The 13,528-nt window shown below is 39.0% G+C and overlaps 1 protein-coding gene across 3 annotated transcripts in view; it reads right to left on the bottom strand.

Moving 5' to 3' along the window:
* The window catches only part of PLXDC2 (plexin domain containing 2), a 412,966-nt gene that overhangs the window by 33,525 nt on the left and 365,913 nt on the right, over positions 1-13,528 (bottom strand). For 2 of the 3 annotated variants that reach the window (XM_075922486.1, XM_075922488.1), the window contains exons 10-12: positions 10,054-10,114; positions 5,825-5,978; positions 4,145-4,183 (exon numbers count right to left, since the gene is read on the bottom strand). In XM_075922486.1, the coding sequence (XP_075778601.1) occupies positions 4,145-4,183; positions 5,825-5,978; positions 10,054-10,114 (254 nt within the window). The remainder of the gene's footprint in view (positions 1-4,144; positions 4,184-5,824; positions 5,979-10,053; positions 10,115-13,528) is intronic. The other variant, XM_075922487.1, reaches the window with a different exon arrangement.

The raw sequence follows: 13,528 nt of genomic DNA, 5'->3' as shown, positions 1-13,528 counted from the left end.
GACTCCACCGCAAAAGTCTTGTACTGCTTTTTAATAAATACTGTATTGAACTGAATATATGCAACAGCATTTATCTTTCCCAAGATTGTAAAATTTGATTTTATGTGATGACTGTATGTTTTTCAGAGTGAAATTCACCCAATGCAAAAGGCCAGCTGATGTTTTATACACCATTCATGTCCAAATAAATGGCACGGGGAGTGTTTACTAAATGCAAAGAAAAACTTGTGGTGCTGAATCTCAAGAGCTTGGGTCAAATGACTCATGCTTCGGGACTCAGGTTGTGGGGTTATAAATAGCACTGTAGCCATTCCTGCTTAGGTGAGAGCCTGCATTTTGGAACCTAGAAAGGGGGATGGTCTCAGAGCCTGGGACACAGCTGATTTTTAACCCTTCGGCTTGTTCCCTGCAAAGTGACTTGGGCTCTGAGACATAGTACCAAGGATTTTTCTTTGTAGTGCAGATATGCTAAGGCATGTCTCTCATTGGTCCACTGCTCAGGGTGAATTTCACCGTTAAAATAAATAGCACCTCCCTGCCCCCCCCACCTAGGAGGATGAATTGGTGAAGCTTTTCAATTCTCAAATGGAGGTTTACTCTTTAAGAATACAGGCAGTCCCCGGGTTATGTACAAGATAGGGACTGTAGGTTTGTTCTTAAGTTGAATTTGTATGTAAGTCGGAACTGGTACATATTGTAGGGAAAACTCTAGACAAACATTTCTCCAGAGCTCAGTTTTATTCTCCCACACCTCACTTCCCTCAGTCCTTTATTCTCAAGCTGAGGTGTCTGCTGAGAAAAGCTGCTCCGCGTCTCCCTGGTCTGCTGGGGGGGGGGGGGGGGCGGGCGCTAGCTTCGCGTCTCCCTGGTCTGTTGGGGGGGAAGCAACTAGTGCAGGGCTGCCTCACCCCGTTTGTAAGTAGGGATCTGATGTAAGTCGGATCCATGTAACCCGGGGACTGCCTGTATATTCTGACAAATGGAAAATGGCAACAGCTGTTTTTATGGCCACTGCCTTACACATTACTCCTATCTTTCTCAGTGCTGAAACTCAAGACAGGCAAAGGACCTATTGCGAACAGCTCATGGTAATGAGCTATCTCAAAAAGGTCAAAACAAATATATGGAACTCTGGGGCTATCATCTGTTGTTTTCATCTAAATTCAGTTTCAACTAGTTTAGTGAAAAAGAGGCTCACTCAATCATAAATAATTTTAAACCAGAAAAGATTAGTTCATCCTATATGAACCAAACTATTTAAATTCCATTTCTTAGTCTCCCTGCATGAGTAATTGTAAATCACCCACCCAAGAGTTCTCAACATGAAAGGGCTATTACAGCATCATTACGGCCAGCTGCCTGCTTCTTTTATGAAAAATTAGGTAGCTGCTTTTGAAATAGAGTAGCTTTGGTACACATGAAGTTAACGGAAAATAAGAATGACAATGGATTGAAGGTCTTTTATAACATAAAATATCAATGCAAGAACTTTTAAATTTTCCTAAACTTTAAAACCAGTTTGAAAACTGTAAAGAGAATTAAGAGTTAACAGTGCTTATTGGCTAGCTGTCAGTAAAAAATCCTTAGACATGCACATGGGTAACTGGCAGAACAAAGGGAAAAGAAAGATATAAAAGCTAAATTGGAATTTATGGCAAAAGGTGCCACACAAATTTATTTGTGAATGAATATCACACTAAATTACAAGTTATTTTCTCATATAACTGAAAGGTCAGGACAATTTGACCTACACCTGCAGTCTGTTTGAAAATTTTAATTTAGTTACAGCTTGATAAAATTGGGTCTCAAAAATTCCAGCCAAAGAGGAAAGGCAGAATTTATACTGAATCTTGTTTTTGTACCTAACCACCTATTGACTGCATCTTGCTATAGGCCCTTATTGATCAGCTTTAATTTAGTTTTCCATTATAAAAGGTTACCTTTGATTTAAGTTTTACAGGATCTAGTTTGGAAAGGCTAAAGACTCTGTATTCTTTTGATCCTTTACTTTTTATGAAAGGTGAACAAATCCTAGTGAATCAAAGAACAGACTTGTGGCTACAAAGATTTTATCAGATCTAAATCTAAGAGCTTGTGAAACTCAATGAGCAATTGAAGATTCACAAAAAACAATTTCCCAGATTAAAAGTTAGATTTATTATGTGAATGAAAAATACTGCTGAGTGCGTGATTTTGCTTCTGTACTGTTTAATGCCTATATTACCACTATTTTCTTTCTACCCCTCCCCCCAAAAAAGTGAATCTATAGCTGTTGGTTTCTACTTCTGAAATCAAGCAGCTTTATGCACTGAAAACATACACCTAGGCTTCATAGAATCATAGAATAATAGGACTGGAAGGGACCTCGAGAGGTCATCGAGTCCAGCCCCCCGCCCTCAAGGCAGGACCAAGCTCTGTCTACACCATCCCTGACAGATGTCTATCTAACCTGTTCTTAAATATCCCCAGAGAGGGAGATTCCACCACCTCCCTTGGCAATTTATTCCAATATTTGACCACCCTGACAGTTAGGAATTTTTTCCTAATGTCCAATTTTAAAGAAAGCCATACTACAAATGCTACCTAGGATATGTCTACACTACAGGACAAAGCTGAATTAAGATACGCAACTTCAGCTACGTTAATTGGTATCAACCAGAGTGCCCCACTCCTTTGAATTAGAGTGTCTTCAGTAGACTTCTAATTCGAATCCTGGAAGATCTACAGCAGCAGCTTTGTTTTTCCTCTGTAGTGTAGACGTAGGGACTACATCAGAGTTCTTCCTCTTGATTTTAAATGTTTTGCTTTCTGTTTCAGAGATTTCCTTTTAAGCTCCTAGGAGGAGGCAAGCTAAATAGGGTAAGTAATTACACCACTATGGAAGAGAACTGGACATTATTTTTTAAAAACTTGTTTGGTTTTAATGTTATTTTATGTATTATGTTATTATTAAGAAGAAGAGTGTTGACACACTAGTTTTGATAAAACAAAGTGTAACAACTTCAGAAACAAACAAGGGACAGAACAGGTCAAATATGGGGGCTGACTAACCATAGCAGTATCCTCTCAATAAAGTGGTAAAATAGTTAATTTGTAAGTTACTTAAGTTTAGAGTTTATTCCAAATCCTTGCCAATTAACAACAAGTAAACAGCCCGGCAGGAGGCAAAGTTCAATACATTCCTAGCTGTGCAGTTGCTATTGATAGTCAGGTGAAGATGTTATCCAGACATATGAGTGACTGCAAAATGATGCTACACAGCTTCTGATGCAGAGAGAGGATATTTATCTGGTTGGGGAGACTTAATAAAAAAATCCACAGGAGCAAAAAAACAATCCACCGTTCCAGGGATCATATGGACACCACACACATTTTTTCAAGCTTAAGACAACTGTCCACACAGAGGAAAAGGTAACTAGTTCCAACAGCAAAGCTTCCATTTACAGTAGTACACGTCCAGTCATTTTGTCATGCAGAGCAAACAGCATTTATCCTGAGGATATGTTACAAAGTCCATTGAAGTCAATGGGAGTCTTTCTATTGACTTCAATAAGCTATGTTTAGTGACTCAGTTCTATTTCTCTTGAAGTCAATGGCAAAACCTTCAGCAATTGCAAAAGGAGCAGGGACAGAGATGCTAATACTGCTAAGAGGACTGTGAGGGATGGTCTCTTGAAGAGCCGAATTGAAAAGGGGTCATGACATTTTACGCCTAATCAGAGAATACGTGTGAATAGCAACTGTAACCTGTGATAACACAGAGATACACTTACTGTAGCTTATAGCACCTTTTATAAAATGCATCACAAAAGAACATATATGTGAATATTGTTATTTAAAATGATCACCAGTCCCACTTTCCATATTATCTTATCCCCTGGATCTTTGCCTCTAATAGATCAACTTTTTGGATGCTAACATTATTCTACTGTTACACTAATGAGTTATAAAGACTGTTGTAAACATTTAATTTACTAAGTAGTTTTTTGCTCTGGTACTCTGCCATAGAGATGAGGATAATTTAAGTCCCTGGGGGCCTGGTACAAGACATTTCTACACTCCTATTAAGATTAATTAAGCTGAGCAGGCTGTATTTATGTAACCTATTGACATTGTTTACACACAAGCAAAAATCACCTCTTACCTCCATTATCTTTTAGGTGCAGTGCTATCTTGGTATCATCTAAAAAAAGAAATTGACCATTACTAACACAGGAAACTTTGCTTAATTAGGTCATAGATCTCTTTAATGATATTCTAATGTCCAACAGATTTTATCATCAGAATAGAATTTGGTGTTCTACTCATATAGGGGTTAATCCTCTGATATATACTGAGCAGTGTCTTACTCCTCTAACAGTACTAAGAAATTTAAAGGACTATCAGCAATGTAAGGTAATATTCAACATCAATAAAGGTATAAGAATCTGGACCATAGCTTTTAAATATTCCTCAACCTTTGCCATGTATATATAAATATGATAATTTGTACAACTGACTCTGTAGGTCACGAGATATTAAGAACTCAGCTGTCATTTGACACTAGAATAAAATAAGTTGCTAACTGTTCCCATAAGAAATCATTGGAAAAAATATACAAGTTTCAAAGTCTCCACATATTTCCAGATTTCTCTTACTATTTGTGCATGTAATGAGGCAAACACATGGGGCATTACTAGCAAATGAGTATTCAGAACTAATGCTCCAATGCTGCAATGACTTCTAAACGTTTCTTGCCATTTTGTGCAATGAAAACCAGTCCTTTTCATCTGTAGACTCCCACCTTGTAATAAGTTCAGTTTGAGGCTTAACAGTTGAATATTTTAGAAGCTAGAAATGTTTCTACGAGATTATATTAAAAAATTCTGGCCAGACCTCCAATATATATATTAACATACAATTTTGCCAGAAGAGTTAACATTATATTTTATAATTGCAATTTGATTCACTTTAGGTAGTTTTTCTCTCCTGCTGCACTTCAATCAGATGCAGGAGGCTAGAATAGCTTATCTGCAGGATGGCAAGGTTAAAGCTCTGAAGTCAGAGGAACTGATATAAATGTGAGGAATACATTTTCTCTCAGTCCCCCTGTTACTTTGTTTTGGGTCTTTTGGGAAAAGAATACTGCAGTCAGTATTGGCATAAAAGGTTAGCACCAAACTTCAAAGGACATATTTAATTCTCTGTTTTTGGATGGCCAACACTGGACTCTCAGGACCTGTTCCAAATAATGAAGTGAGTAATGAGTGTCTCTCCATTGACTTCAAAGAGCTATGCTTTCAGTCCATATGGCCTGATTTTTCTGAGAAGATGAACGCAAATAAATCCCTAAGTTTCATAATAGAAAATTCTTTGAAATTTTGATTGCCTTTATATCATATGTCTGTATATCACCTCGCCCAATAGCGCCTTCAACCTTGCTGGTAGGTGTTCAAATAACTCTACCAGAACACAGTGGTGGCAGAGAATTGGCAGTTTCTGCTGAGACAAAAGCCAGGATAGCAGTAGTGGCAGCCAGGAAGTGGCAGTTAGAATTAAGCAGAGTAGGCAGTTTGTATTGTTATCTAAAAGGAAAAATTAGGGCTTTCGTTTCCATCACTACCCAAGCTTTTTGGTTTGGAGCCATGCAAAGCTCTTCAGATATTTGCTCGGTGTTAAGTTTTCTCCCTCCAAAAACCCCAAACAACCAATTAAATCAATCTATACCCTGCTTCCTCTCCCCCTTCCTCCAACAAAATTAAATGATCTAAAGATTTGTCTTCTCCTTAATATTGCAAAGAAGACAACTTTTCATTATGGACTAAAGCTTCCCATGGTCAGCCACCTTCTGTGGGCAGGCTGGTTGGCAGGTGGGATGTAATGGCTCCTTTGGCGGTGGTTAAAACTCTGAACCTCGTGGTAGTTGGCTGGAGAAAAGTGGTGGTGTGAGGGGGCATCACAGTTGTGTCCACATTCTTCTCACAAACCTTGTCTTTCGACTATTGAGAAACATCAAAAACAAGCAAGAAGAAAATTAGTTTCCAATGGAGGCCATTTGTCACTGAACTAACATTAGAAGTATGAACAAATTGCGAAGGCAGAAAGAATGAAAATGGAAACTTTAAATTAAGGGATATTTGAACTGTTTATTTATTTATTTTTAAAGTAAATACTCTGCACAGGGTTCAGTAGATGACAGTTATTCCATTTAACTGGAAAATAACAATGCCTAAACTGTTGATGATAAAGCTGTGAAGGCTCTGAATGCCAAATGTATATTATTACTGCCACAAAGTTTTACTGTCTAAATTCATCAGTAGGAAGTTAATTTTTGGAGAGGGAGGGTTGTTCATTTTTTCCTATTGTAGTTGGAATGCACATTCAATAGATTTTTTTCTGAGTGCCATAAAATACATCAATGCAAAATATGTGTCTGGATGAAATAAAAATACAGAAAGTATGGTATAGCATGGAAAATAAGGCATAGTTAATTATAATTGTGAATGAATTATATTTTCCTTGGAAATTACCAAAGACAGTAATAATTATATATGAAATAGTTTTACATATAGTTAGTTTTTTATTTTTATTCAACAAATCACATATACGAACATGTACATATGTATACATTTAAAACTCATGGCCATTTCTATATACTGAGTAGATGTAAAGAGCAGAACCTTTTGTTTTGCAGTGCATTTATAACAGGGTTTTGCAGAAAAATATTTCCATCCAAACCACAGAAAATATATGAACTACCTCTGCTCTACTTCCCACATACATCTTCCAGTTTAAAGAGTTGTGAATTCCGCTTCCCGTTACCGTGTTCATCTCAGTGAAAAGTGAACTTCAAAAACAAATGTGTATTATTTCACTCTTGCCATGCATTGTAATTTTCCAGTCCTCTTTACCTTTTCTTTAATAGGACCCAACTAATAAATTAAATGAAAATGGTTCAACACTCCTCAATACTAACCGCCAAAACAAAAAGCTCTTCAAACATCTTCCACTCCAACCTACAAACCACCCCAAGTGCACTTATGTTAATATTATATATCTAAATAGGTGTTTTTTCCCCCTAGGAGAGGCCTCAGATAAGATTTTTCAGGGCACTACACAATGTATATGTTTGTGGGAGGGGTGGCTTGGCTCTGGGTTCCCAGAAGGGGTGAGGACTCAGGCAGAAGGGGTGGAGCTATGAGCAGCTAGTCCTCAGTGCCATGTGGACTGGATCACACCTCCTAGAGACCAGCCCCGAGCATTGCCCAGACCATGCCTTACAGGACTTATAGGGTCTGGAGCCACAGGCTCTTTTAAATCACTGGGCCCCAGGGAAATTGCTTCCAGTCTCCCTCTCACCCTGTTGGAGGCCTTGGTCACAAAACACAGTAACCCATTCAAATTCAACCTCACTTTAGCTATATTTTTGATAGGTAGAACAGCTATTATGTGTATATTTAAATATATAGGACTAGAAAGCATGCATCCTTTATAGGTGCCCAAAGGAGGGAGAGGGAATGAATATCTCTTCTCTCTCCCCTGACTGAGAACACCCTTGTGCACTGGGAACCTAAGCCTTTCACAGAGCTTGCCTCACTATTATAGCTCATTGTAAAGAGGAGAGAGGACATGAGGCAGCAGAGCTCAATAGGATCGTGCTGTGGACACGATCTACCCAATCAGTGGTGGGCCAACGGCATTTCCCAGTGCTCAGGATGGCATTGTATATGCCTGAGGCAAAATGCCTCTGATAGCTCCTGGTGGGATGGGTGACACTGTATGACCCAGAGCACAGGCGTTTGGCTATCAGTATCTTTCAATCCAGGAACATTCGGTGAGGCCAGTCTGGTTTCAATTGCAGAGCCACTATTCCCTTGACTGGTGCAATTAAGAGCAGAATTTAGCTCAGTATCTGCAAAGTGAGGAAGCAGTTTAACCAAAGGAATCTTCTTTTTTCACTCCCTTACTTGTGTTTAAAAAGGGGTGTCTAAGATTACAAACATGTATTTTTTGCATTTCAAATTAATTATATTTGAGTATCAACAGTGTGCTTAGCACCGTACATGAAGAGACACAGGAAGGAGCTATTTCTGCTCCCAAGAGTGAACAGGTAAAGGCTAGATTGTGACTAGGGAAAGGAGCTCTCTTTATGCCTGCCAGTGCTGGTCTTGTGGAAGTTTAGTGGCACTAGTCACTCTCACAAGGACATGGAAAAAGCAGGATGAGGTACTTCTGCAGATGGTACCTTTGTGATGTCCAGCTACAAGGACATAACTGAGTCCTATATGCACATGTTAAGAGTAATCAAAATAATCAGATAAGAAGATTCTGCCTCATGCAAATAGATTTACTACAGGCAGTCCCCGGGTTACGTACAAGATAGGGACTGTAGGTTTGTTCTTAAGTTGAATTTGTATGTAAGTCGGAACTGGTACATATTGTAGGGAAAACTCTAGCCAAACATTTCTCCAGAGCTCAGTTGTATTCTCCCACACCTCACTTCCCTCAGTCCTTTATTCTCAAGCTGAGGTGTCTGCTGAGAAAAGCCGCTCCGCGTCTCCCTGGTCTGCTGGCGGGGGGGAGGGGGAGGCTAGCTTCGCGTCTCCCTGGTCTGTTAGGGGGAAGCAGCTAGCGCGGGGTTGCCTCACCCCATTTATAAGTAGGGATCCGATGTAAGTCGGATCCACCATGTAACCCAGGGACTGCCTGTACTAGCTTTGATTGCATGTTCTCTAAAAGTTACCTCTCTAAGCACAAACTCCAAGGGCAACCCCATGAGCAAACATTCAGTTTGCAAATTGCAAAGCTGAAGCTAAATGCCTTTGTAACAACCAGCTAGTATGTAATTATTTTACCTAATCATGCAGTATTACTTTGCAATTAGGGCTATACAAGAGGAAGAATTTCAACAAAAAAATACTCCCCTCCCCCTATGGGCTCATGTCTGTGTACTCCTTGGACTCAATTACTGAGACTAAAATCAAACGTGCTTTTTTAAACAGACACTTGGGGACATATTTTGCCTTTAATTATACCCTGCCATATTATGTCAGTGGGACTGCACTGTTGTAACTGAAGATAGAATGTGGCCCGTACTACTCAAAGGGAAAGTAATTGCTATTTATCAGCACAGAGAGAATCAAAGCCTGTTAGATGAATTAGTTCATATTACAACTAATTCCCACATGAAAAAAAGCTTGCACAATGAAGGGAAAGGGCCAACATAATGTAAGATACTAATGAATGTGACTTGAAAATGACCCCCTCTGGATGGCTGTACCCTCTGGCTGCATCTTCTGTAGTCAACAGCAGTCCCATGATCACCATCACCCCTTCGTGATAGATATTTAATGCTGTTTTCTTTTTTTTAAAGGAGAATTGAACATATCAAGTCTTTAAATGTTTTAGCAATGCATATGGATAATTGTAGCATGCAATCGGCAGGGAAAACACTGCTTAATAATCTGCAGAATGTAATCAGGGGCATAATAACTACAGCCCTACCAAATTTATGGCCATTAAAAACGTGTCATAGACCATGAAATCTGATCTCCCTCTGTGAAATATGGTCTTCTGTGTGCTTTTACCTTAAACTATACAGATTTCATGGAGGAGCCCAGCTAGCCTTACCTTCTACACTGCCTTCAGAGCTGGGAAGCTGGAGTGTGGTGGCTGCACCCAACTCCGAAGGTAGTGCCCCACCGCTAGCAGCACAGAGGTAAAAGTGGGAATGCCATACCATGCACTGCTGCACTTCTGATGGTGGTGGTGGCTCTGCCTTCAGAACTGGGCTCTCAGTCAGCCCCCCGAAGCAGTGCAGAAGTAAGAGTAGCAGTACAACCCTCCCTTCAATATTCTTGCGACTCTCCCACCTCCAATTCCTTTTTGGGTCAGGACTCGTACAATTACCACACCATGAAAAATTCACATTTAAAAAAGCTGAAACCATGAAACTTACAATTTAAAAAGTTCTATGGCTGAAACTGACCAAACAGCCCATGAATGTGGTAGGACCCTAGTATCTATGCAAATTGCCTTTGATGGTCACATCAAGGTTGTAAAGCACCTTCTTACCTCTTCAGGGCATCCACTGTCTACCCAATCTTGCCGATGGCGATCAAATCCACTGGAACATCTTTAAATTATGAAAGAGATAAAAGCAGTCCAGAGGGAACAGAAAGAGAGGAGCAGGTAGGGAAGGTGGGGAAGAGAGACAGAGATTGTAATTAAATTGTTTATTTTATAATCTGATTAATTAGCATAGTTTGTTGATTGAAATGTGATTAAATCATGTAACTCTTTTCACCCAAGTGTGTTTATTTTAGTTAGTCATTTTTTAGATTAACGAAGTCCCCTCTTTTGACAGCTAATTGCTTCTCTGCACCAAGCTGCAGAGACTTCAGTTTGATCTCAAGCATATAGATGTAAATCATTTACATTCATTCTGTCCAGGCTTCTTCTTAGTCTGTAAAAAGCAGCATCAGAAAGGACATACAGTATCAGTCATTACTGCTCTCCTTTTATCATGCTAGGTGATCTGAGACATCAAGACATTCGCTACAGAACATGCAAGATTTTATATATCTGACCACTTTCAATGGCATTCTGCAAATACTGCAGAACTGCTACAGTCTCCTGACTAGCTGTAAAGATTTGGGTTACATACAATTTCTTGCAAAATTAACCGAGGTTAATAACCTTTAAAAAAAATCCTGTCTAATTTCAGTAAAGAATGGGAAAACTTTCAAAGCAGCTTGTAATGTTTTAAATTAATGAGTCTCATAGACTTCCCCTCCTCATAGGAATGATCTTTAATGGCTGTAAATCACTCTGAGATCCCTGAACAGAAAGAGCTATCGAAATGCAAAGTTATATTCAAATGGCAAGCAAGTGGCTAGACTTCCAAAACACTGTTTTGAAAATGTTCACATTTGTTTTGTAAATGGCTTTTTCCATGGCACTATATTGTTTTAGGTCATGCCAGGGATGATGAACCACAGCATAAATGGGCACAACATAGCTCGAGTGCAATGGAACAATTAGGCCAGGGACAAAACAAAAGAGGGCTTTCTCACGTACAAGACTGCAACAGGTGAAACACTTTGGCACCTGCAATCTGCATTGAAGTCAGTCTATGTTATTTCAAGGTCTTTTCCTTCTCATTATAAAGCTTAAGGAATCTCACCTACCATTCCAATTAATTATATTTGGATGGCATCATCTGATCCTTCATACTTAAAAGGCACTGGCACATCTATTTTAAAACCATGAAACAACGAGGATGGTTAAAAATGTGTGCAGTTAAAGACTGGGGAGAGCTATTCAAACCCCTTTGCTAAAAAATTTTGGGGCTTCCCAATTATGGCATGTTACATGGCATTTTGGTGTCTATGAGTTTCCACATGCCTGATGCTGATAGAGGTCACAGTGCGAGGTATTTATCCTTGCCCTCACTGGGGGTCTAAGGAAGGAGTACCAACCTGGGTGAGGGATGGTGTCCTCTTCTCTGAATCTAAGGATTCTTTGACCTCCCTGGGACTGAGGAAAGCGAGAGTCCTACTTGCATGTGATCCTCAAAAGGTTCATTCTGTCCCTAATTTTAACCGATAATTTGAATGGCTTTTAAAATACCCTATTTGCTCAACCCTAAAAGAAGCCTGTTTTTCTTTAGTTTTCAGTCACAGGTTGGGGCTTAGCACTTCTGAAAATTAGGCCCAAAGCTTAGAAACTACAATACCCAGTTCCACAGTATATTGTTATATGCAGATTGGGGCTTAGCACTTCTGAAAATCAGGCCCAAAGCTTAGAAACTACAATACCCAGTTCCACAGTATATTGTTATATGATTATAGCAAAATTATGCACCCGTACATATTGGAGTCCAGCTGTATTTAAGACTCTCTTGTATTCTGTCTTGGATTGAGATGGTGTCAAATTTAAAATGTATTAGGTTGAATGAATAAAACTTATCCCAGACCCACTCATTTGTTGTTCTGAAGTTTCTTTTTGTCAAACTACAGAAATATTGCAATAGGCAATATAATTTGTTATAATTGACAATACAGACACGTTCTGTGCAAGGAGTTGCAACAGCTCCTATCAAAAATATGTAAAACAAACATTCCTGAGATTACTGAACCCAAAAGAATTTGAAAAGCTAGACACTACTTATTTAGCACTTTCGGCTGACACATCAGTAAGTCTAAACATCAGTAAGTATTATTGGAAAGCAGTTTTATCATAAATTAGATAGTTTTGGCTGCAACCAAATTGTCTGCAGAATATTTGAGACACATATCAAGGAAATGCCAGTCTTAGAGGATACAATCACTGTTGCATCACTGAGTTAGGACTCTGGAAACTGTTGTTACAGAGCACGGTCCACTCCACATTAAGCATTTACAAGACTTTCATTTACAGGTATGGCAATAATTCCCTATTTCCATGAAAATAATGGAGTAAATTTGATTAGCTAGGCCATTCCTGCCATCTGCCAACATGACCATTTTATAACAATTTCATTTCACGTGACGACCCAGATCTGCCCCTAGCAGAGCAATTAACATAGCATGTTCTAGGAAATGAGAACAAGGACGCTACTGGAGAAACAGGGATTCTCAGTTTACATGGAACACAGATGTACATTTTAGGAATCAGAGGGAAAATTGAAGTGTTTACATAAGAGATGGGGATGATCTGGTATGGCTGACACACTTGACATGAAGCCACAGAAATGAAGTATGAATATTTCCATTGTGACTGATGTGAGAAGGAAGATCATAACATTTACTTGAGGCTGTTTATGATCTATTTAATAGGGCAGATAGATGAGGAGCGGTTTCCATTGACTCTAATAATCAAGCTCTATCCTTTTTCTCTGCTACAGAGGCCCAGTGCTGGAAAAATGTCCACCAGTTCCCATAAGAACTCAATATAGAAGATTTAACACAATATTCTCTGTGTGATAAATACACTGGGGAAAGTAACTGAGAAGGAAAAAGACATCCCCCACAATGAAAAATCTAGGCACCTGACAGATGGAATGAAACAAAATCAGGAGATTCAGCCCCTTCTATGACACTTATCTTCCACACCAATAACAATTCAAACATTTCTACCAGGAAAGCCAAAGCATTCCACAAACAGCCAGATTCTGGAGATAGAAAACTCGCACTATAGCAACAAAGGTTTTGAATCAATTAAATAAGTACACTGCATACAAATATTGATTCAGCACAGATAAAACATTTACCTATTCCACCAAATAAAAGTTTAACCAGGGAAATAATTAGAAGAGTATGCAGGATGGAAACAAACAGCACACCAGTGCTTTTTTGGTGATGGTATGCACGCATTTTGACCCTGACCTTCCAGGCACTTTTTTTTTTTGCTTGACAAATTTTTTCACCAGTGTGGGGTTTTTTCCCTCCTCGAAAAAACCCTAGTATTGTCACTTTTTTTTTTTACACAAAAAAAGCACCGCAGCACACTATTGTTCAGGGAAAATGCAACTACACTGTTTTACATTATTGAATAGATTAGTGCAATT

Source organism: Pelodiscus sinensis, chromosome 2 (genome assembly GCF_049634645.1).
Source record: "Pelodiscus sinensis isolate JC-2024 chromosome 2, ASM4963464v1, whole genome shotgun sequence".
In the NCBI taxonomy this organism is placed as follows: Eukaryota; Metazoa; Chordata; order Testudines; family Trionychidae; genus Pelodiscus; species Pelodiscus sinensis.
This window is presented reverse-complemented; position numbering and strand designations above follow the sequence as displayed.